We start from the raw sequence: 25,613 nt of genomic DNA on the forward strand, positions 1-25,613 counted from the left end.
GATGATGAGGGAGATGCACTTTCTGTTTGGCTCTCCTTTGCTCTATGAGGCAAAATCGAACGCCTAGGTATCACGACACTAGAGGGCACTCGGCAGATTCACGATGAGCCGTAACATCTTCGCGTATGTGTGTGCGTGTGTGCGTTTGTGTGTGACTGGTGACCAATTAGGTGGCAGCAAACTGTGTTTCTCGTTCCTCCACCTGTATAAGCTCACCTAGAAGAGCCTGTACAAGTAGCTGCCCGGCAGAGTCCGATAGCCGTGTGGAAACAGCGCCATTTAAGGGTAGAAAGCGAAGCGAGATGGAGAGACCTCAGCGGCGGATGACTTGACGTGAGGTGAACTTCCTGTTTATCTGGAAGAACATGGCACAGAATTGCAGGATAATATCACCGTAACGTAACCGATCACGTGTGAAAGAAACAATGCTCTGATGTTCATATAGTAATCCTTGCTATGTGGCAGGGCTCTAACGTCGTCTTCCGATGTCACACCTTGTTCTCCCTCATCCTGCTGTCTAGCACGACTGTCGGTCTTCCTTCTCCCAGTCTCCGTATTGTCGCCATAGAAAGCCAGCAAAATGTACAGTTTCTCGATAATATTTTTAACACGGTGTTACAGAGATGGGAATATTTGAACGATAACCTTACAATCAATTACGAGATCGTCAGTGATACTGTGGATAGCGGTGGATTTTACCCCCTAGTGAAGGCTTTGACACGAGATGATGTGCACGCTGTTATAGGGAGTGTCGCAGACCACGTGTGCGAAGCATCAGCCGCTCTGGCAAGTTATCATAAAAAACTTTATATATCTTGGGGTTGCCCCGGTTTCCAGACGTCAAAATACCGTACTTTCGGTAGAATAGTGCCTCCAGTACAACAGATTGCAGTTTCCATGGCTGCTCTGTTACGTACCTTTCGATGGAAGTATTGCATATTACTAGCAACTCCGGAGCAGAGTTGGTTTCGAATAGCTGTCGAAGTTGATCAATTTTTGAGATCCGTAGGCTACGTCGTCAAAGATATTATAGTTTTTAAAAATTACTCCGAAGAACACATACAACAGAAACTGAGGAAAATCGTTCCTCCTGTCAAGGGTACGTATCTCTTCACTTCTCTCATAAATTAATGTCTATCTATATGTAAAATTCTATAATTTTCATCAAAAATAATGAAAATTTTCTAAATTTCATATACATTTTTTCTCATAAGAACTATTTCATCTGTCTGAAATGATCATTTATCATTAAATATATATTATAGAAAAACTTGAAGTATATTCATCATCATTCAAAAATATGATGGGGCATTGATATTAAAGGGGTATAACATTTATAAAGTCATCGATATCTTTCGCTTAAACAATTATTTCATTTTTATACATGGAAATTCTTTATATTCTTATACATGTTTTTGAAAATTCTTTCTTGCCTGTTGCGCTTTCTTATTAGTTTTTTCTTTTAAATTTAAGGGCAAGAAATGTATTGTATAACGAAGCTACTACTTAAATTATATTATAAATATTAAATTGTAACGTATTAAATCTATTTTTTGACGATAGCGCAATGCATATGCAATCTACTTTAAACAAGTGGCACGTTGCAGATAATTTAATCATTTTTCTCTATCTAAACATAAATTTTTCATTATAATAGTCATTTTTATAAGAAGTTATGTGGACGAATTTTATAGATAATATATCACGTTTATTTATTCTCAATCATAAATTTTTTATTAGGCCTATCCAATCTTCGGTCGTGATCGAATGCAATTTGTCGAGTGCGAATCGATATCAAAACTTAAACGTTACGAAATAATTAAAAAGTTTGCTAAAAAATTTAATATAGACATTAAAACAATATAATCGGGGTAGAAAGAGACTTGGCATGTTAAAAAATTTAATTTAAAAGTCAATTTAATTATTGTAATTAGGAGAAAACCAAATTGCTCCGCCCAATGAGTTGGCATTGTTTTGTCTCCTTTGACAAACTAAGGATTAATAAGTCGAGAGAAAGGAGAAATGAGATTCTGGGTATTTGGTATAATATCGAACAAACTCTGAAAGCGAATGTAATTTGTACTCCGTTCGATCTAATGGGAACATGATTAAGCTTCAGTCTATACAACTCTTTATGTTTTCTTGCAATGGAAGGGAAAATATGTCTGCATTGATTAATGCATAGAATGATCTCATTAAAACATGGCGTCACTTAGACGACCATTCTGGTTATTTGTTCGACAGATCAAAAAAGACTAGACATAAAGACGGCGAATGACAAATAAAAACCTCGAATGAAGAGTTGTATGTTTTAATACGGATTAAACGTTCAGGTGATTTATGATGAACAACTATGTTACTCTCTCCTCCATTATGTTCGAAGATAAAGTGTAGAAATCGGTTATTAGAGATGAATGGAGAGAGAGAGAGAAGGCTTCGTTTTCTAATAGAGAAAAATGAGGAAAAAAAATACAGCATAAAACTATTTAAACAAAGCAAAGTTTTAGGAAAAACAATCAGATTAAACACAGAAAGACAGGCGGAAGTTAATTAATCTTTTCAAGTGCCATTTTAAAAAAAATAAAAAACTAGATTAAAAAGTAAATCTTTCAAATTTAACAACAGTAATAAAGTTTTAGACAATTTTAAATAATTAGCGTTAAAAAATCATTAGCGAAATTCTAAAGTTGAAAAGTGCTATCAGTAAATAATAATGGCATCCTCAAGGCGTTCTACACGAGCACACGACTAAATATATCTTCAGTTCTATTCATTAATTTCTGTCGACGAAGCATTATCAATCACAGCTTTGCTTATCTCTACGAGATAATTAGTACATAATTACGGCAGACAAATATTCATTGTTAAAAACCGAGATTATTATTGTCATTTAATATTCACTCGGTTTATTAATTTACTCGGTTACTAATTTTAGAAAAGAATTTCAGTAGATCATCTCTTGTCTTACTTATTTTTATGTCTCCCTGCGGGATTTGTCTTATACTCTACAATAGTACTTATTCAACATTCTACGTCTGGGTAGTCGTCCTTGTCAATCTTGCAACCCCTGTTGAAAATGGATGCGCCTTCAGAAATCCATTTGTGGGGCGAAACTTGTCTTCATAAGAATCCCCCCTCTTTTTTTTTACTACGGGTTCAAACGAAATGTTTCTTTTCCGTAGAATATATATAAGATACACTTGAAAAATTTTGGTATAATAAATTTCTTTCTTGTCTTTTTTCCGCTGCAGCTATCATAATGGTGATGGACTTGAACTCCCCACTCATAAAGAACGTCTTAATCGTTGCACAAGAAATGAATTTGAGTGATGGAAGATTCGCATTTTTTCTTCTTCACGTACTTTCCACCCTTAAACCGGGGGTTGTACCCAAACTTGCTCAAATAGCTCCTTCGATGCTCAGAGCTTTGTTTGTGATCACCGCTCTCGACTTGAATATCCACACCAATCCGGAAATACTCACCAACCGAACTAGTGTTGATTTTATTGTAAGTAAATATTTAATAAAGGTAAAAAAAAGTGTTTTTTCTAGATAATTAAAAGTCGTATAACATATTTTGTAAAGGATTTGGCATTCTGTAAAGAGTACAAAATCTAATCTATCTTCTTTACCTTAGGGAATGTGAGGGGGAGTTTGTTACTACCTCAGCATTAACGTGATTACATTTGGATCTACATCTGAATGCGTTTCGGATTTCGCTTCAATCTGCAAAAGTTTAATTTAAATTCGTTTAAGATTTTCTCGAAAATAAGATTGAAATCGTCTTTCGTTTCCACTTGATTTTCTGAGCAAATGAATTGAGATAGAGCACGTTTCTTATTTTATTTAGGAAAAGCCTACCCGAAAGGTGTAGTGTATAAATCAAAATCTTGACTTCTCGTGCCATGTAGTCGTTCCAGTTATCTGCAATTTCAATCTAATGTTCATTTTCTATTCCTGTTAACAAAATGTTATCGATTGTTTACGAATTTATCTTTGATGATTTGTAACGAGTTAGTCTCTCCGCTTTCTCTTTATTCATCGATAAAGAATACTGATAGCGAAGAGATGCATAAATCAAAACTGTGGTTTCACGTATAATCTGATTATTTGAATCATCAGTTATCTTGTTCTAGCCATCATTTTCCATGCTGTTTATTATAATATCTTATCGATTATTGAAAGATCATTGCACCCATAAGCTTATTCGAATGTGTATTTCTCGTATCCACGAAAAAACATAGCAATTTTATGCTATTAATTTGATTATTCACTCCATTGTTTGTGACTTTGTTCTTCCATCAGTAAAGAGCCTCAATACAAAGAACCACATAAATCAAATTTTCAAGCTTTATGTGATAATGTTTGTTGAAGTGAGGTTATCATATATTTTGATACTCTGTATTTTTATTTTTTTAAACAAAACTTTATCGTTATTTAGGATATATTTTGTTGGAAAGTTTGTAACAATTTTATCTTCACTCTACTTTTATCAGTGATGTGTGTGTGTATGGTAAAAGAGTTGCATAAATCAAAGTCACAATTTGTTGTGAAATCCGATTGTTGGAGCCATCAGTTATCAAATTCTGGTACTCATTTTCTTTTCTTGTTTATCAAGTCTTATCGATTGTTTGCAATTTATCTCCTTCGATGTATTTTTGATGGTTTATAACATTCCTGCCTCCAATTTTTCGCTCTTGTATCAATAAAGAGGATCAGTGAGATTTTACAAAGACAAAAACAGAAAAAATTGAAGAAAGCTGTTGTCGTCTTACGTCAAATTCTATTTCTTCGAATAGGAAAAAAAGAAGAAGAAATTCCAGTTGATACGGGACAGTAATGGAAATTTTCAATGTAATCGTGTCTCAAAAATGATATTATTTATAACACGAAAAACTTAAAGAAGATAATTGAAAATTTCTAGCAGTGGCTTACAATGCAATTTTTTCTTCCTTTCTGCATCAGACATACTTTTTCCGGTAACGACAATAATGTATTATGTTAAAAGACGGAAAGACTTTTAAATATTTTAATGCTTTCTAGAAAATTTCTTCTTTAGAAAATCGTGCGGAGACTCAATTCACTTTCCTTTTTTTTATATAATTCTGTAAAAAAGTCATAAATATTAAGGATCAATTATAAAAATACTGTTGCAGGAGAAAATCTGTAACGGCGTGATTAATATATATATACTCTAATGCTCGATTATATAAAGTGACTAATACCTCGCTAATGCAGCATTATTCTAGAACAGTTGATTTAAAATGAAAATTGATTGCGATTAATCAAATGCGTGATTAATGATACGAAAGATAATAGGTTATTTTCACGATAAAGCCTTTTTATATACATATAAAATCTTAATTCTTAGTAGTTTAATTCTGTAAGTCATAGAATCGTATATTTGTTAAAGCATTAATTAATCGAAGTATTTATCAAATAGGAATCGTATGTACGCCGTTACGACGCAATATCGTTACTATTCTCCATTTTGAAAAAGATTACGGAGGAGAAAATTGATCTGCTCAGTTCTAATACGAATCTCTCAAAGTACCTGAATCGTATCAAATATCCTACATTATGGGGCCAAGCAGAAACGACAGAAAATGGCGATCGTCTCGTTCGGTTGTTACTTTTCGATTACAATCCGTCATATTCGGAATTTACTATGCTGACAGATTTACAGGACGTACGTGAAAGTTACTGGGTGCAAAGCGTAGACTGGCCGGGTGAAAGCCCTCCGACTGAAGATGCTCTTTGCATTTTTCAAGATGCTGACTGCACGATACCTATCGATGGTGAGCTTTTCTCTTTATTTGTGAATACAGAGAAATAATCAAAAATAAAATTAGGAAATGTAATTTTTTTTTTTTTTTTTAATGTAGATTCGATGGTTTCGGGTATTGACGTGATAACAGTAACTGTGCCCATTGTTGCATTCATAATCATTGCTCTGGGGATTGCGGCTATCGTTAGGTGAGTAATCATTTATGTGAATCGTTGTGGAAACGGTATTCATACTTGAATGTCTTCACTAAACTGATAATGCTGTCGATTGCAATATTAAGCAAGTTTTTCCGAGCTCCGTTTGTTGCATTGTAATGTTTGAATTATCGATTTTTTTCCCCCGAATATTTTTCTTAATATCTAATAATTTTGCACGTGTAACGTTTCCAGAAAGAAATTACTTTATAAAGAAATGAGAAAGAAAATTTTAATGACGACTGAAGATCTTGTGATAACTCAACAAATTAGAAAGGTAGAGAGAGATCTACGATAATAAAGGATAAAAGTTTCATTTCGAATGTTATTAAAGTGAAAAATATATTATATTCTAGCCAATAACTAAAGGATATAGTTTCGAAAAACCAGATATCTTAAGGGGTTCTCACGATTCTTTAAAACCCCCTACGTGTTTGAGTTCGAGTCAAAGTCGAAGAGTTAGCACAGAAGAAAACATGAATTGCGCCAGATTAAACGTAAGTCATACTTTATTAGTTAAAATCTTTAAATGCTGTTTAATTTCGCTTTTCGTTTCGAGATCGATAAAACTCGAAAGGAAGCTTTAATCCCCCACCAAATAACTATTACATTGGTTTCTGGAATTAAGAGAATATATGTAGAATGCAAATCGTGACAGATGTCATTTAGCGTGAGAAATCAATGAACGATTATATTAGTAAACGTTGGAAAACAAATTTGTTAAATGAAGTTTCATGTTAGGAAACTATTTATCTGATTTTATATCGTTACCGCGCGAGCGCATCGACCAACAAAGTCAAATAACACATCTCTAATAAATGACATACAGGGCTTTTACTTCGCAACTTCTTTTATAATGTATAATAAGTCTATACAAAGTAGCGAACAAACAAACTCGGTTTAATATTTGAACAAAATTCTAAATTCAATACACATACCAGACGGCAGATATAATATTTCATTCGACGTTAGATGATAAAAAAACATGTTTTATGTTATTCTTAACTAAAACGATATTTGTGTATATTCTTAGGGCGATATTGTATATTTGAAATACTTAGTCATCAATTCACCTTTCGAGCTAAAACGCAAAGCTATGCAACAATTATGCACGGTAAGGAATAACATAAATTATACTTACATTAATTCCCATTTCTTTCTTGTTATTAACGAAGTTTTTTTTTTCTTTGTAGACGTACGAATTAAGGAACGAGAATTTGAATCCATTTTTGGGTTGCTTGGCTGATAGTCAAAGGCCTGCTCTAGTTTGGGAGTATTGTTCTAGAGGTAGCTTATACGAAGTGTTAGCTAGAGAAGACATAAAACTGGACTGGGCTTTCAAACTATCACTGCTAACTGATTTAGTTCGAGTGAGTTATATAAAAACTTTATTTTTATCCACAGCGCATCGAACTTATCAAGAAAATTGACATTTAGAGACATTTATCTGTCAGAATAAAATATTTTTTACTTCTATTATTTTACAGGGGATGCGTTATTTGCACAACTCGACAGTTAAATGTCATGGAAGACTAAATTCTAAAAATTGTATTATCGACAGTCGTTGGGTTTTGAAGATTACTGATTATGCTCTGCCTGCTTTCTTTCAATGTCAAGGACTTCCTGTTCCTCAACTTTCTGCTAAAGGTAGACGGAATTGAAGCATATCTGTATTTTAATCCGACTTATTGAAAGTTTTATTATCTCTGTTGTTGAAATTGATAAAAAGGAAAGAAAATAATATTTTTATTTCTTCTCTTGATCGAAATTGCTGGAGAAAAGAAGTAGATTGTTTTCTGTATTTTTTTTAAAAAAAAGAGGGGAAAAAGGACCAATTTAGATAGCGGAAATAATTATAGTTCGTCTAATGTACTGAAAGCAAAGTAACATCAAAGAAAACGCACGAATTGATTATTTGACCTTGTTTTTCTCTTTCTTATTTTCTAGATCTTAAAGAATAAATTAATTAATTTATAATTTTTTGTAATGACAGACGTCGTTGTAATAATTTAATAACGTTTTACGCTTTAGAATTATTATGGTATGCTCCAGAATTGTTAAGAGATCCGGATCTTTTCATGCAAGGAAGTCAAACTGGTGACGTTTATGCCTTTTCTATCATCCTCCAGGAAGTATTAGTGCGAGGTGAACCTTATTCTATGCTTCAACTCACGCCCGAAGGTGAATATTTTCAGAGTGAATAGCATCATTTCTAAAAAAAAAATAAAATATATAAATCCTTAATTCAAAAATTGTGTGTAGAGATCAATACGTTTTTAATTAATATATGTTTACACGTTTAAAACAAACAAGAATTTTTATAGTTTAATTAACAATTTACTATTGATATAATTAATATTAAAAAATGTAAAAATCGTAAATAATAAATTGTTATTTTTGTAATTATATTTTCTGTAGAAATTATTGAAAAGTTAAAACATCCTCCACCTCTCATACGACCTTCTGTATCTAAGCAAGCGGCTCCTCCCGAAGCTATCAACATTATGAGGCAATGTTGGGCAGAATTACCAGATATGAGGCCCGATTTCAATCAGATCAACGACCAATTCAAAGTACTCAATCACGGCAGGTAGGTTAATTTTATAATTAAACGTTTGTGGTTTTATATGAGGAAAAAAAGTTTTTCCACCTTTCCACCCTCCTTTTCCGTTCGTTAAAGTAGAAGGTTCTTTGCTATTATCGATTATTCGATTGCTGCTCTTCCTAAATAGCAAACAAATGCCTTCAGGAATTATGTCAACATCTTAAAGGATTCATTAGTTATTCTGATATAACATAAATGTTCGCATTTAGGCGCGATAATGATAATTTAGAGTAAACTGAAACGAAAGCTTTGTTATCTTTAGATGCGAATTTATTAATTATAGCTTTAAAACTAAACTTGAATCAATTTTAATTAATTTTTATGGAAATATTTTTTGAAATATTTACTTAATGCGAATTTTTAATGTTAAATATTCATCTTAATAATTTTATGAAAAAATTTCACGGATTTTTCAGTATGTTTTTTTTTCTATTATCTTGACCTATATGCATTTTTAAATGGTCTTTAGAATTGTTTATCACTTAGTTTGAATTAGTTTTAAATATAATTTTGCTAGTTTCATATTTAAAATAGATTTTAAATAGAAGTTTCGGTCTTTAAAATGAAATTTCTTGACTTTATTGCGCTTTTTGGCACACTAATACGCATATTAATACAGTATGTACCTTATGTAACGTTTTATATTGGTTTTATAATTTATTTTATTTTATTATTTTTTCATAAACAGAAAAATCAATATTGTAGATACAATGTTTCAAATGTTAGAAAAATACTCGAATAATTTAGAAGATTTGATACAAGAGAGGACCGTTCAATTAGATGAAGAGAAGAAAAAAACCGAACAGTTGTTACATCGAATGCTACCGAGGTAACAAAATATTATAAACCTCTTCCGATTTCAATTATCGATAAAGAAATTTGGCTGTATGGACCGGAATTCACGTGATTTTAATTCAAAAAATTCTTCCAGAACGGAGTTTTACCGGTTTGACTCCGTTGTTGTCGGGAAAAGTATGATTTACAGGGGCAAAACACTACTGATTTGAGATGGAGAACGTATATTTTTTTATTAAATAAATTATTAAAAAATTTCAGCCCAATAAATAATTTCTTGTTTAATTTAAACATTACTTTAAAAAATCGAACTTTTATATATAAAATAAATGAATATTTTCTTTGAATTTTATTGCATTTTTAGTACCGTGGCTGAAAACTTAAAGCTGGGTTTACCTGTACAACCAGAAAAATTTGAAGAAGTGACCATCTACTTCAGTGACATTGTTGGTTTTACTACAATCTCGGCTTATAGCGAACCTATGGAGATTGTTGATTTATTGAACGATCTATATACGGCCTTTGATAGCACTATCAATCACTACAATGTATATAAGGTAAGAATATTGTTAATGAAAAACGGTGATCTTTCAATGTCTTTATTCTATATCTGAATAAATTTTTAAAATTTCTAATATATCGTATTACTTGGAATTTAAAACGGATTTTTCTACGTATTTTCCAAATTTAAAGATAGGATACGTCTTAAATTTTGGATATTTTTTATCATTCTTCAAGCTTCTGCGTGTTACAGTATTTCCTGTTTATCTGCTATTATATTAATTAACTTGTATATTATTAACGTTTTTAAATTCATTTAAACTATATTTATTTTAATTATTATCTATTTTTTTCCTCCTGATAATTCCTTATTTAGAATCGGAACTGTACTTAAATTTTTGGTATCCTTCTTTATCATTTCTCAAACATCTATATACAATGGATATTCTTAAAGTATTTTATGTTGATTATTAACGTTTTAACCACGTAAAAATCCTTCGAAACTGTACGTAATTTTATTAAAAATGGCTGACGATATTTACACAGTAAAAAAATACGTAGAAGAAACTAAAAATGTCTTGACCTTTTGTCATCCCCAATCACCAGGAACAGTCTACCATTAGCTTTTTTTTTCTCCTTGAAACCATTCACGATGCATCTTAAATTCGAATTAATACACTATTTTCCAATTTAAGTATACAGTAATTTCTACATACAGCTAAATGTACAGCTTGCATGCTTAATACTTTAACTGTTTGATTATCGCAGTTGGATGATTTCTTCCTATTAATTAATAATTAAACAAAGAAACATTTCTAAAAATAGTACATATGTAATAATAAAAAGAAAAACAATTCAATTGTTTTAAATTTATTTAATTAATTGAAATATTATTGAAAATCTTAACGTCTAGACGTGTTTTTAGATGTTTTTCCCATTTTTTTTTAAAAATTTGCATGTAAACATGAAGATTTAAAGGTTATCAAGTCCGTTGTTTCCGTAATAAGTTACATTCCTTTAAATCCTATAACACGTTACTTAACCTACATTTTAGATAAATAATCTATTTTAAATGCAATTATTCATTTTCCTGTATACAAGTATTAATGCTATCGTAAACGTATTAAGCGAGATCGTTAAAATAATTGAAAAAATTTATTTATTTATAGATTTTTCTAATGTTAAATCTTTTCAACGTTAATAAACCATTAAATATTAATTTTACGATCAATTTTATAACGTATTAAAAAAGAAAACCACAGCAAAATTGATCATACTGTCAAAAACCTCTGAACAACGGCCACTGATAGAAACATTTTTCAAAATGGCGTTATTCGGACGTGTCCGTTGTTTGGAGGTTATTTAGATCTTTAAAATATTTTAAACACGATGTTAAGTGTATATTTTCTTACGATAAAACATTGTTTTTCTTGTAAAATATATTTATAAAACTGCACTCATAAAATAAAATAAAACTATGTGAAAAACGAAAGAAAAAAAATAATGTAATTATATCTTCATGTTTTCGCACCCTCTTTTAATAATTAGTATCACAGATTAAAAAATAAAAAAAAAATTTACTTATTTACTTTATTAATTAGTAATTTAAAATTTTCTGTAATCTTATTTCTTGTCAAAAGAAAATTATAAATACGCAATTAAAATTTTTTTTTCCTTTATTTTAATTAAACATTTACATCTCAACTGAAATAATAAATATATAAATATGTTTTGTTTTTAGTAATTATAAAACTAAGACAATGGATTTATTTGTTTATATAAAGAAATTTCTTTTTATTATTATTATTATTATTATTAAAATATCTTAAATAAATCAATATATATATATATTTTTTTTATTTATTTATTTATATTGAATTCATTGTTTAAATTTATTTTATGGATTTATTGTATTAATCATTTTAACGATGCGAATAAGGTAATTAAAGTTTTATTTTAAAAATAATTTCCAATTTATAGCTTATTTATTTGGGTTTTCTATAACTAGGAGTCTGTTCTAGAAACTTACAGTCAAGTTATCTAGAATTAATATCTAAATTTAGAAAAAAAAAGAAAACAAGGGAAAAACTTAATACCTTCTGACGTAATTTATTGCTATTTTATAATTTGTTTTCAAGATAAAAAAATAATAATAAAATTAAAATATTAATATCAAACCGAAATTATAATTTAACTTTATTAAAAAATATATACTTATTTAACTTACAATTAATTACTTACAAAGGGGAAAAAAAACATTACATTTCTTAAGTAATTTATTATTATTATTTTTATTATTAATGTATATATAAAAATAAAATTTATTAGTATTCATCAATTAAAATTTATAAATAAATATTTTCAAAAATATATATATTTTTTTATGTAAAGACGTCTGAATTACTCTCTTAGATATAAAATATTATAACATTTTAAAATTTTACAAAAGATTGTTTTTTTTTTTTTTTTGTATGAAAAATTAAACTTTTATACTTCAGGCTATTCTTTAGTTATGGAAATTTAAAACATTTTCATAATAACTTGATCTACGAAGAAGAAAAATTACAATTTTTACAAGTAAGATGTACTCTAAATTCTCTATTTTTACATTTTTTTTTTATCATTTCATTATCTTTTATATATATGAAAATAAAGCGAAAAAAAAGAGGAGGCACACTTATAGAAATCAAAGTAAATTTTGTAAGAAGATTTTTAACTGGAATTATTGTATTTAAAAAAATAAAAAATAAATGAAATTTTTTAAAAGAGATTTCTTTTTATAAATTTATAATATGATGGGTTTCGTTTGCCCTGAAAATGTCTAGCATCTTTGGTTTATATATGAGAAAAAAGTAACTTCTAATCTTCGGAGTGATGTGATCGATGTCACTATTCTCACGCACTTGCACTTGCAAAAATTCCCTCGCTATCCATTCCTTGCGTAGAAAGACGGATTTTCTAAAGAATTTCATAAACCAGCATTTTTTTTAAACTTTAAAAAAATATACTACTAGATTTTTGGGCTACAAAAATTGTAGTTAAAAAATTCTCTCTGTCTAGAGAACGTGGTTTATCTCGAGAACGGGATTAGATAGATGAAAATCGAGACCAGATATGGAAAGCTAAGGAGTAGGAGGTCACGATTAACTATATAATAACTTCCGGTATAAACCGGAAGTCACGTGATTTTAATTCAAAAACTTTTTCCACAACATAGATGACCAGTTTGACTCTGCTGTTGTCCGGAAAAGTATGATTTACAGGGGCAAAACAATATTTGAGATGGAGAGCATATATTTTAAATTAAATTAATAATAAAGTAAACGTTTTTATCAATTTATAAACTTTAAAAAAATTAAGCAATTTATTTTATTAGCTTATTTTTAGCTGTAACATATATATATATATATAAGCTAGTAAGTTTACTCTTAATATTGCTATTTAGAAATTATTACTCTAGTAGCATTTATCATTGTTAGTTGTTATCGAAGTTGGGAAATTCGTATAATAAATTTTAAACTCGATGTTCGATATTGCTGTAAATCGTTACATTTATCCGAGGTTTTGGAAATGATTTTGTAAACATGTTTGGATTTAATTTTTTCGATATTTATAAAAAATCTTTGTAAATATTAATATGTTAACTTAAAAAAATAATCTTTAAAGCTTTTTCACAAATGAAAAAAATAAACAAACTGCATCAAAAGAAGTAGGTTTTGCCCCCTTTTTTAGTGAAAAGGTTAATGTAGTGAATATAATTTTAGGAACTTTTATCGAGATTCCAATGGTGCACTTTATGAAATTTATTTTATACTCGTACAAAAGATTTGCTTTAATGTATAGGCCTACTTGTTTTTAATTTAATTACACGATTTTCTAAATTAAAAAACAGGCTTGAATTTTTTTTTTTACTATTTTATGCCAATTAAGATGCAAATGTTTGCAGAAATGAATGAATTTTTTTACGTTGCATAAGCCATAAACCATTATTTTCAGGTGGAAACTATAGGTGATGCTTATATGGTGGTAGGCGGTCTACCCGAAAGAATTGATGACCACGCTGACCAAATAGCCACTATGGCTCTAGATTTATTATATGTTTGTGGCAAGTTTCGCATTAGACATATGCCGACCGTTCCTCTAATGCTGCGTATAGGGTTACATACAGGTAAATCGATAAGTGGATGAATTTATTGAGTAAATATTAAGAAAAGTAAATGTTATTTTACACTCTTGTAGGGCCTGTCGTGTCGGGAGTTGTTGGTTTAACAATGCCTCGCTACTGTTTATTCGGTGATACTGTCAACACGGCTTCTAGAATGGAATCTACTAGTAGCGGTAAGTTTATATAATAACAAGTGGAATATCCGCGCTACTTTAATAATAATTTATTTAATGATTATTGGCAGCGTATCGAATTCATATGAGTCAAACCACAGAGAAGAAACTACGTATACTCGGGGGTTATCAAATCGAGTATAGAGGAAAAATAGAATTAAAGGTAATTAAAGTGTAAATTTTAATATTTACATTATTATTATTTTAACGTTTTTATTCGACTCGCTTCTAATTAAACAAGTGAAAAAATTGGTAAAAAAAAAGAGCTGGAAAGAAGAAAATAAATTTATCATAGAGATAATATTAATATTTAATGAGTTACATTTATATAATTTTACGAGAAAAATTTAATTTCGGAATTTCATTTCCGTGAAGATAAGTACAAAATATATTTATGTAACGCTATTACATTAATAAAAATGTTGGAAACGAAAGTAGGAAAATCGTTTAGTGGACAATGAAGAAAGGATAAAGACTGTGAGAGATCAGGAAGAGCGTGTAGCTGACTAAGCAATTTCACTTGGTCAATTTTGAGCTATTCCAAACCAGAAATTGCCAATATGTCGACGCATTTGTGACACTTCCTACTATTACGACTGCGGAAAATAGCTAAATAATGCTCAAAACGTGATTTGGAAAGATATTTTTGAATTACTCTAACCCATTTAGCCATAGTTTTATCATTTATAATAATATAAAAGTCTTAAATAATAAATGATATACGCTACGCCAGAAATGTAGATATAATTTCTCTAAATTAAAGAATTTATTAAATAATTATTTTAGAGGATACATTAACGTTATTATTTTTTAAATTTATTCTTTAAAATTAAAAACAGCTTTATTAGACACTGAAGATATCGAAGTTTTGTATATATACCTAGAGGAAACACTTATTATACATAGATAATAATTAAGTTATTAAAAAGAAATTAAAACAAGCTGTGGAAGTATTTTTTTTTTTTCATATTTAATATATTTAAAGAAATCAATCTCGAGTATTTTATGCCTGGAAGTTATTTTTTTAAAGTTAAAACACAAGAAAATTCTTTTAATCTACCGAATCACATTTTTTAGATACTATTTTATACATTTTTACAATGTTTTTGCGTTATAAATATATTTAATTTTATCGATTTACTTTCAGGAATTGTGTTTATAACATTATTTAGTTTTGTTTCTCTTCCTTACACCGGTTATTATGGATTATCCGGTCTTTCTTAGTGTGCAATATCTAAATTAACACGCAAATTTTAAATTATACAGTGTACATCATAACAAGATTTTTTTTTCTAGTACAAAATAAAAATATATTTTCTTGGAGGAAAAAAAAATTTTAATTAGTTTTTTTCGTTGTAAAAATACATATATATATATATATATTTGAATTTCATATAAGGTATTATTTATTTTTTGGCACGTACTAAAAATTTAATAAACGTTTAAAATTAATTACTTTTACTTCTTTTTTTTTTAATAATTAATTAAAGTTTAATAGTTTAATTTTCTGTATTTATTGCCATTCCATTAGATTTTTAGGGATTAAAAAAAATAAAATAAAATCCAATTAAAGTAGTAGAGTACTATTACAAGGCCCCTTCTATCACACGAAAAGTTTTCTGTAGGCAAGAAGATAGATCATTACAATAGAAGGCATGAGATTGGAACAAAGGACAGTTGATTTATTATCGAGACAAATTATAAGAATGTCTTCGACTAGAAAAGCTAAACAAAGAGGAAAAAAATAAGATTTTTTTTACTAATTGAATTCGATTGATTGAACGTTTAAGAAGTAAAAAAAAATTGAAATTATAAACGTTAAATTCGTAATTAAAATAATAATAAAACGAAACGTAAGATTTACGATGATTTTTCTTTAATTATTTTATTTAAGAAACTAAAGAAATCTATCGAAAAATCTATATTTAATTAATTAGGTAACGAGTAATTGCGAACGACAATCGATAGATATATACAGTATATAATGTTTTTTTTTTCGATTGTTAATTATTAAATCGAATCGATATCTTAATATTCTTATTTATACTTATATCAAGAAAATTTCAACTAAATTCTAATAGAGTATTTTATTAAAAAAAAGATAAATAAAATTTATATATTAAAAAAGAAAGAAAGAAATCACGAAACGTGATATTTAGTTACGCGAGTGGAATCAATTTGGAAACTTTCAAGTTGTAAAACCTAAAGTGGATTAAATTACAGGAAAAAAAAATATATATAGAAAAAAATGCAATTATAAAATCGGTAAGATTTTTCTTAATTTGTTGTTATATCAGCTTGCTTGATTTAAAATTACATTAAGTAGAAAATAAATTTAAGTTAATAGTAATATTTTATTTCGTATTTAAAATAATTGCGTGTAAATTTTTGTAATATTGTAAAATAATTTTTGATTAATTTTTAAAATATATATATATATATATTTTACGTACTTTTCTATAGGGAAAAGGAAAACATGATACCTACTGGTTGATAGGAAAAGAAGGATTTATGAAAGAACTGCCAACACCACCAGCAGAAGATGGGTTGGTATTTATTTTCAGTATATATATATATATATTTATTTATTTATTTATGTATAGAAAATGAATGAATTACAATATCGATTTTGGAAACAGAACTAAAAAATTTCAAACTATTTCTTCCGTTTATACGAAGGAAAAAAAAAAACCTTTTAAAGATTAGATACTGAAATAAAACTTTCAATACCTAAATTTATTTATTTATTTATTTATATTGGATTAAAACTCTTGGTCCTTCATTAAATGTTTACTTGAATGAAAATTTCCATGTTATTTTTTTATATTCTTTTAGTTGGAGAAGTTTTCCATATTTTTAATCGAGCTTAGAACTTATCGAAATTATTTTCGTTTTTCTTATCATTACAGTAAATTATTAAGCTCAATTTATCATATTAAAATTCTCGTTAAGAAGACGTAAATTGTAATTAATATTCAGTCACTTTCTCCTTAATGCTTCAGGGATAATCATGGGTGAGTAGAATGTCTCTAAAAATAAAACGGTGTCATTTTTAATTCGTTTAAATCGTAAGATTTATTCTCGTTTTCTTTTATTATATATGCGTTTATTTTGTATTTATAATGAAATATAACAAAATGCTAAATATACTAAACAAATATAAACACATTTGTATGGTATATTTAGCGTTTTGTTTAGATTTTACATAAATTGAATAGCAAATACTTCCTCTACAAACCAAATAAAAAAAAAAGGAAAACTATGATTTTATTTAAGTTTTACTTATTCGTCTTATTTACTTTTATTGTTATATATTTGATTTAATGTTTACTCTACTTTTTTTTTCTTCTTCTTCCTCTTCTGTAGTCTTATTTAAGTTTTAAAAGTTGCTATTGTTGGCTGTGTTTAAGTCTTCTACCTAGTGTTTGTTCAATTAAATGCCTTTTTGTTCGTTTAAAGTAATCTTCTAAATTGCCCATGCAACGAAATGAAGTTGCTCATGATGGTCCACTGTAAAGAAATTTTTATTTAAAAAATAAATTTACAAACACGTTACAATTCATCGTGTTTATATTAACTTTACTTATGTAAAAAGCTAATATAAACATTCTTTTTTTTAATATATTATTTTATTATTTGTATCTATCTTGCTTTTGAAATCTTTATTTTTATTTCTATATATATCCACATAAAATAAATATTAATAGAATTAATGGATTTTCAGAAAATTTAATGTAATTATTTATTACTTTAAAATTTAATATATTTTTGGAAAATTCTAAACTATTCATTAGTACGGAGTTTTAAATAATATATATATTTTTAAATATTGAATTTTTAAATAGTATATATTTTTAATATTGAATTTAATATCATTCAATTTTTAACTTTTATTCGGCTTGTAGTAAATTAAATTGTATACCGAATATTGAATCAGTAAATGTATTTCTCTTTCCTTCTTTTTTAAATTTTGCATTGCTAGTTCATTAATATACTTCAGTAAGGATAGAATAGATTGAAAACATACTCTTAGCTTTATAAAAAAAGAAGAAAAAATTAAAAATTCTATTCGAGTAAAACCATAAAATCCGAATTACGCTATAATTAAATTTAAAGCTTTTTTCTTCTTCTTCTTTCCTTTCTTGAGTTATATATATATGTATGTGTGTGTGTGTATAAAAATTAATCTTCTTTACAGTTTTAAAAATGAAGAAATATTTAAAGCCATGGGAAGAAAGAAAGGATTTTCTAGTCAAGATAACTATAATAAATTCGATAGTCAATCCGAAAGTAATAAATTTAATGGAGAAGCTAACAAAGTATCAACAGAAAATTCTGATGTAAATCCAACAGTATATCACACACGTTCGTCAATAAATCCTCCGTTGACATCAAACGGGAAGATAAACCCAACAAACGATAATTGCCCACTTAAAATGCGAGACGATTCTATAAAGACCCATAATTTTATTGAGTCCGGAGTACTTAGTAGTCGTCATTCTAGCATTACTAGTTTAGTAACAAATATATCACATATAGAAACATACATACCAGACTGAAGATGATGATGATGATGATAAAGTTATTTTTTATGACAACAAATCACAAAAAATATTAGAGCCTGTGATCAAAAAATAAATAAATAAATAATCATCTATTTTATCTTTTGGGTCATTTATAAAATGACTAAATTGCGTTGTAAATAATTCGCAAAATAATTGATTTAAATATATATATATATATATATAAAATACATCAAAGTTTTTTTACATTTTATAATATATTGTTTTAATTCTAGAATAGAATTTTAAAAACAATTAATTTATAAATTTACAGATGAAAACCTTAAAAGAAAATCAAAAAGCAGAAGAAAAAAAAAGTATTTGTATACTGTACTTAATAAATTTGAAATAAATAAACACACAGAATATTTGGAAAAGATATTTAAATATATATATATATATATGTTAAGCATTATTACTGTATATATAATGTAATTAACACAGATTTTTCACGTGTTTTTATTACTTCATCAACGAGATTCGGATTCCAAGATATTACAAGGGATCTAAACTTACATAATATTGATTTTTGTACATTTGTATGGTGTCTGTCATTCTGTGTAAGTATCTGAAGCGAAACGTGTTTTTCGTAATCGACGATGAAATATTTTTTTTTCTGTCATACGATATAATGTATGTACTGTACATTATGTACTTACATAGAGCATTATTAATTTCAAAAGAGAGAAATTGTATAAATATATAGAAATAAATAAATAAGTATATATAATATATATATATATGTAAAATATGTACATGTATAATGTTAGACAGCTATGTAAAACGTGGATAGAAATATATGTAGAAGGCACAATAGAAATAAAACATATTGCACCGTTAGTAATCAATTTATTTATTGAAATTAATAGTTAGAAGGAAATATTTTTGAAAATTAAAATCGTAACAACACGTACAATTGATAAATGAATTGGAATAAATATTTTAGCGATTTTTATTAAATTCGCTAGCTGCACGATTAAAGATGATGCTTTCTCTTTATCTAATCAACAGGATATAAAGTTATCATGGAAGAAACTAATACAATAGATATGAAAGAATCACGTGGATCAGTTTCTGATGATTCTTCTCTTTAATTTAAGCGACGTACACTCTTCTCGATTGAACTATTTAACTACATAAGCGCAAATTTATTAGAATTATATCTCGAGTAAATTTATTTACGGATAGAAAATTATATTAAAATAATTCTTTCGGATTCATTCTTTATATCTATTTCTATTGGATCAGATGCCGAAAATGACAGGTCTTGCAAAAAGCTTTTATGTTTTGTTCTGTAAATTTAGAAAGTATCTTTTAGATGAATTCTCATAGGACAAATCATTCGATAGACTCGACTACGAAATCGCATTATTTCTGAAAAATTGATTTTTATTCCAATTCTCAAGGTGTGAAAATGGAGCAAAAGCATTAACTTAATCTTGTTATTATAATCTTGTAAAAAAAATCGTAATTTTTTTATGAATTACTGTAATATTTTTCTTTTTTAAAGAAAAAAAATATATGATAAACCCAAAATTAATTTGGCAAGATCTCAAGAAGGGTGTGACTGTTAATTAGTTCGATCAATTATTCGATCAGATCCATACGAGAGAGAGAGAGAGAGAGAGAGAGACCACACCCGGATCTGGATTATAAATGTATCAAACTCTCATAAAAATTCGAATTCGTGTATAATAATTTAAAGAAAATTTAGATAATAAGTTAGTAAAATGGTTTTATAGCGAATCATTTTGCTAAGTTTCCTAGTTCCTTCGTGACTTTGTGTCTGATTTGACTCCAAGCAATAAAGAAACGAAAATTTAATTTCCTGTTACCGACAGATTGATGTATTGATTTCAATCCCAGTTTGTTTCCTATATATATATATATATATATTTTTTTTCCTACCAAATGATAAAAGATGCACAAGATCATCTTTTGTTAAAGACATTATTCGGCCTTAGTATCTACGCGCGGAAAGATTGGTTACAATTAGCTTCGGGACTTAAATCTTTATAGATTTATATAAGTACTTAAGTTAATTGTAAAAGAAAAATATTATGATAAAATTCTTTCCACTGATTAATCTACGATTAACGATTATGTCGCGACTCGTGGCATTCTTTTCGCGTTTTTTGGTGCGAAAAAGTCGATCCACGTTGAAATTCGAGTACATAACTCATCCCGCTACGTGGTTACACTTTACTTTTGCTGTTTATATTACAAATTTTTCATTTACTAAATGATATTATTATGTGCCGAAAGTGAGCGCTTCTAAGTAAAATGCTGCTGTATTATCTAAATTTTCGTTTGTTAATTATGATTAAAGTCTATAATTACATAATAAATCTGTTTCTAGATATTCCTAATTACGTTAATTATTATTTGTGGGTATTGTGTTTCTCTTAATTAATTCAAGAAATGATGACATAAGTTAAATTAATCGTAATGTACTGTACATTCTAATTATTATTCTTGTCACTAGAGGGCAGTACGATCTGATAATTCAAATTTAAAATTAGTAAAATATTTTTTTTAAATTTATTTTTAGTTTAAAATATCGTTTTATGCGTATTATTTTAAAATTAAAAAAATAATAAATTAAAACAAATTCATAAATATTTATTTGAATATTCAAAAAGTAATAATAATATTTCAAGGATCATCTGTCTTTTTTTTAGGCTTAGAGCACGTGTTAATACTTTACAAGTTCATATTTATAATTAATTATGTACATTTAAATTTAAATTTAAATGTAATTTACGTTTTATTACAAATTACACGCCTTTAAACGAGTTTATATATTCAATTCAGCCTGCCGCTCTGTGGAACCGGGTTCGAATCCAGGCGATCGGAAGTTTTTTCGGAGTGTTCTGACCCGGATACGTGGACCTAATTTAAACCCACGATTATTAATACCCGCGGGCGGAGTCTAAAAACAAAAAAAAAAAACATGAAAAATTGTACAAAATTATCTTTATTGATCGAAGTTATTTTAAATTTTGTTTTCCCTCAATTCGGCTTTTGCTTAATGTTTACTGCGTAGTTGACGAATGAGTTAATGATAAATGTGATAAATGTTAGCGATCCGGCAACTTATATTTTTGGCATCCGTCCTAAAAATCCATTATTTCGACTTCAGGAACTACTGAATTTTGGAACTATGAATCTTCTCTCTTTCAAATCATAAGATTAATAAGATAATAATTGTTTAAAAAAATGTCAGAACATTTATTATTCTAAATAGATGGTTTGGTTAATGTTACCCTAGGTATACAAAATGGCGGCTCGTCTCCGATTCCAGCAATCAGAAGACAGGGAACAGTGGGGACGCACGTTCCAACCTAACCTAACCTATTCTAATAAATTACCATAATTATTAGCAATCAAATTATTAGAATAGGTTAGGTTAGGTTAGAACGTGCGTCCCCTGTCTTCTGATTGCTGGAATCGGAGACGAGCCGCCATTTTGTATACCTAGGGTAACATTAACCGATGGTTTATATTGTTAGGTATTAAATAATGACACTCGGATTCGTACTTCTAACAGCTTTGTCTTTGTTCATTTGCTGCGCAATTCGATTGTTTACTTCAGTTATTTATTCAAGTATATAATAAAAAAAAAAATTAGTAAAGGATATTTTTAACTGCTAATTATAACGTCTTCAATTAACGCTTATAAATTTTTAAGCCATATCAAAAGTGATAATAAAGTGATTAATAAGGCATTGACATTAATAATAGAATAAAAATATCGCATACACGCGATGTGTTTTACATTTATTATTATTATTTTTTCATTGTAAAACTCTTTTATTTTCATTACTATATTAAAAATAGTTGCAAATTTAATGAAGAAGAAAAATTATAATTTAGTTTTGTAATTAAATTTATGAAAGAATGAATGATTTTTCTCTTTTCCTGAAGATCGATATGTCCTCATTCTTCTTATATCATTCTATACAGTAATTGATTTTAAAGAGGCAATTCACAAACTGGAGCAAGTCTTCTTCTTCTTCTTCCTTTTTTTAAAACAAGCTTATCTCTGTCTTAAATGTGAAAAAAATATTTTCATGTCCTTTCATATGTTATTATACTAGAGATAGAGCAAAGATATCTTTGTCTTGAAAAAAAATAAATGTTTTTTTTTTAAATACAAAATAATCAATATTTTAAATATTTTTCTTCCTGATATACAGATTAACAGTATGTTTAAAGAGTAGAATGCAATTTGAAATATAAGAATTTACTGTTTATTTACAGAATCGATTAGAATTTTAATATTCAAACTTTATACTAAAAATCTTAAAACCGTTCTATATAGTTTTAAAAATATGAAGTTATCTGAGATATTGTTTCGTGTAATACTTTTCAGTTTATATCTTCACTTCAACTTTAGAATTTATTAAAAAAATTCTAACTTAGATTTGAAAGATATAAAAAAGAAAAATTCGAAATTGCTTTCTTTTTCCTTTCTTTCTTCAGATTTATTTATATATATATTTATTTATTCTAAAGATTTAAAATTTCAATTTGTATATGATTAGTAATTTAATAATAAGATTATTTTATATTTTAAATGAATACAATTTTTTAAAAATAATAATAAAGTACAAGATGTTTGATGCTGCAAGTTGTTTGTTTTGAGAAAAATTTGATTGTCACGACTGTTTTGTGATTTAAGTGAATGCCAAAACTGGATAAACTTTTAGTGATGTTTCCCAAAAGACTTGTCTACGTAAAAACAAAACAATTCTTTCTCTCGAGCAGGAAAGGAAACAAAAGAAAAGTTTGCTAAAAAATCATGCGATTGCAATTAATTCTAAATATATCAATACGTTACTTTCAGCTTAAGAAAGAAGAAAACAAAAAAGAATAAATAGTAATAAAATAAAGTAAATAAAATTATTTAATTATTTATTAACTTAAAAGGAACAAAATACTTTTAATAACATATTAAATAAAGCTTTGTTTGTATTTTTATTTTGTAAAAATCATCAAATGCAATTTGCTCCGTTAAATATAACAGAGGGAAAGTGTGGCGATCGGTGAAAAAAATGATTCCCCCTCCCCGAAATTTTTACATTTTTTTGATTCAGGGGACCTTGAAATGTTGAGAAATGCCAAAAAAGTAATAAAAAATCCGGGGGTTTTCTCTATATGTACGAATGTTAGTGTGTATGGGGAGCACGATTTTGTTCACCCTGTTTGAAGGTTAATAACTCCTGTACCTTTTGTCGAAAATTTCTGAAATTTTGCAGGAAAGTTTGTGTATTGGGTACATTGATGCCATTAAATTTTGGCGAATAAAGGTCGACGGAGTGGGAAGATAAAGGTCATATAAAATCGTCAATAAGTTCGATCTTACTCGTTATTAGCATTTACAATTTTTTTAAAAATAAAACTGATCCCTATTCTCAAAGCTTTTAACCACTTTATAATAATTAAAAACATAAAAAGTTTTTTAAAAAAATATCATAACAGATGGTGCCGTAAACACAGTTTTAAATGTTGCCGGGAAAATTAAGCAATTCATTTCTGGATGTTTTGTTAAACAAGTGTATTATCTCTTTTGTTTTTAGATAATACTTATATACATAATTAATTTTGATCTGTTGTTCTTATCATCCCTTTTGCCCTTAAAGCTATATATAAAAATATTAAGACATCGAAATCAATACAAAGAACTTAGAGGGGAAAAAATCATATTACTTTTATTTCTTCTTTACAGAGATGAGTTTATCGATTGTTTAAGTAGTGTACCGGACGGTATCACGATAACAATTATTAAAAATAAAATTAATCACGAACGGCTCTAGTTTTATTAATAAATTAATCATCGAAATCATTACGTAAAAGTTAATTAAAATCCTACACTAAAGATTTATTTATTTTTAAATACGATGAAGATGTTAATAGTAATAATTGTGTGCTTTGTTGCTTCGAAAGTTTATATGAAGTTTAGATCAGACGATAGAAAGTAAATACGCACCAAAAAACATATGATTGTAAAGAAGAAAATTTCGAAATTATGTAAAATTTTAGTCTAATATTTTTATATTTTAAATATTGAATTAAAAAATAAATAAAAACATAAGTATTGCAACAACTACATTATATTAGAAGCACAGGATGCATTATAGAAATATTAATTGGCTCTAAATATAAGTTTAATTCATAGCAAAAATAATATAAAATCATGTTTATTTTCTACTATTTATTCTATTTATTTAAATATTAAAATAATTGCATGATATAAAACATACGATTATTTTATCAATAGAAACAGAAAGTTTCTCGAAGCATTACTAAATAACATACGTTATCGTAAACAATGAGTAACTTCATTTTCCTTTGAGTGATAAAGTAAATCTTGCGAAATAATTTTTTTTATTTCACTACATTTACAAGGCTTCGAGTATTATTTTGTTTTTAAATGCCAAAGATATAATCTTTCGAAAAAATAATATTAATTTATATATATACATTTTTAAAAATTATATCGTAATGATATATATATAGGCCTATGTAACCCTTTACTTAGGTTTTTAGTATTTGCTCGTACAGTAAAACCTGTCCAAGACGGAATCTGTGTAAAGCGGTAACGGGGAAAAAACTTTGCAGTCGAGCGATTTTCTGTGTTTAAAGAACGCCTGTTCAAAACGGAAACCTGCCAAACCGGAAAGAATATGGCATTCCGTTTTACGCAGGTTTTACTGTATTTTATTTATTCATCTAATAAAACGATTTTTTAAATGCTATTAATTAAAAAATAGAACAAATAATAAAAACATTCTTAGAAAATTAATGCTATAACATAATACAGCGCT

At 27.7% G+C, this 25,613-nt stretch overlaps 1 protein-coding gene across 2 annotated transcripts; it reads left to right on the forward strand.

Moving 5' to 3' along the window:
* LOC136968652 (retinal guanylyl cyclase 2) lies at positions 1-19,552 on the forward strand. 2 transcript variants are annotated; one of them, XM_067262655.1, is made up of 19 exons: positions 1-1,099; positions 3,252-3,508; positions 5,444-5,798; positions 5,886-5,976; positions 6,178-6,259; positions 6,339-6,479; positions 7,016-7,096; positions 7,176-7,352; positions 7,470-7,629; positions 8,014-8,163; positions 8,401-8,572; positions 9,276-9,416; positions 9,747-9,939; positions 13,880-14,051; positions 14,123-14,221; positions 14,293-14,384; positions 16,685-16,767; positions 17,224-17,235; positions 18,420-18,827. In XM_067262655.1, the coding sequence occupies exons 1-19, from the start codon at positions 457-459 to the stop codon at positions 18,778-18,780; spliced, it is 3,462 nt and encodes a 1,153-aa protein (XP_067118756.1). In that variant the 5' UTR covers positions 1-456; the 3' UTR covers positions 18,781-18,827. The 2 variants fall into 2 exon arrangements, with proteins under 2 accessions (XP_067118756.1, XP_067118757.1); XM_067262656.1 differs by lacking the exons at positions 17,224-17,235; positions 18,420-18,827 and adding an exon at positions 19,058-19,552.
* The last annotated feature ends 6,061 nt before the right edge of the window (positions 19,553-25,613 follow it).

Source organism: Centruroides vittatus, unplaced genomic scaffold (assembly GCF_030686945.1).
Source record: "Centruroides vittatus isolate TY-2023 unplaced genomic scaffold, ASM3068694v2 contig_1033, whole genome shotgun sequence".
NCBI lineage: Eukaryota > Metazoa > Arthropoda > Arachnida > Scorpiones > Buthidae > Centruroides > Centruroides vittatus.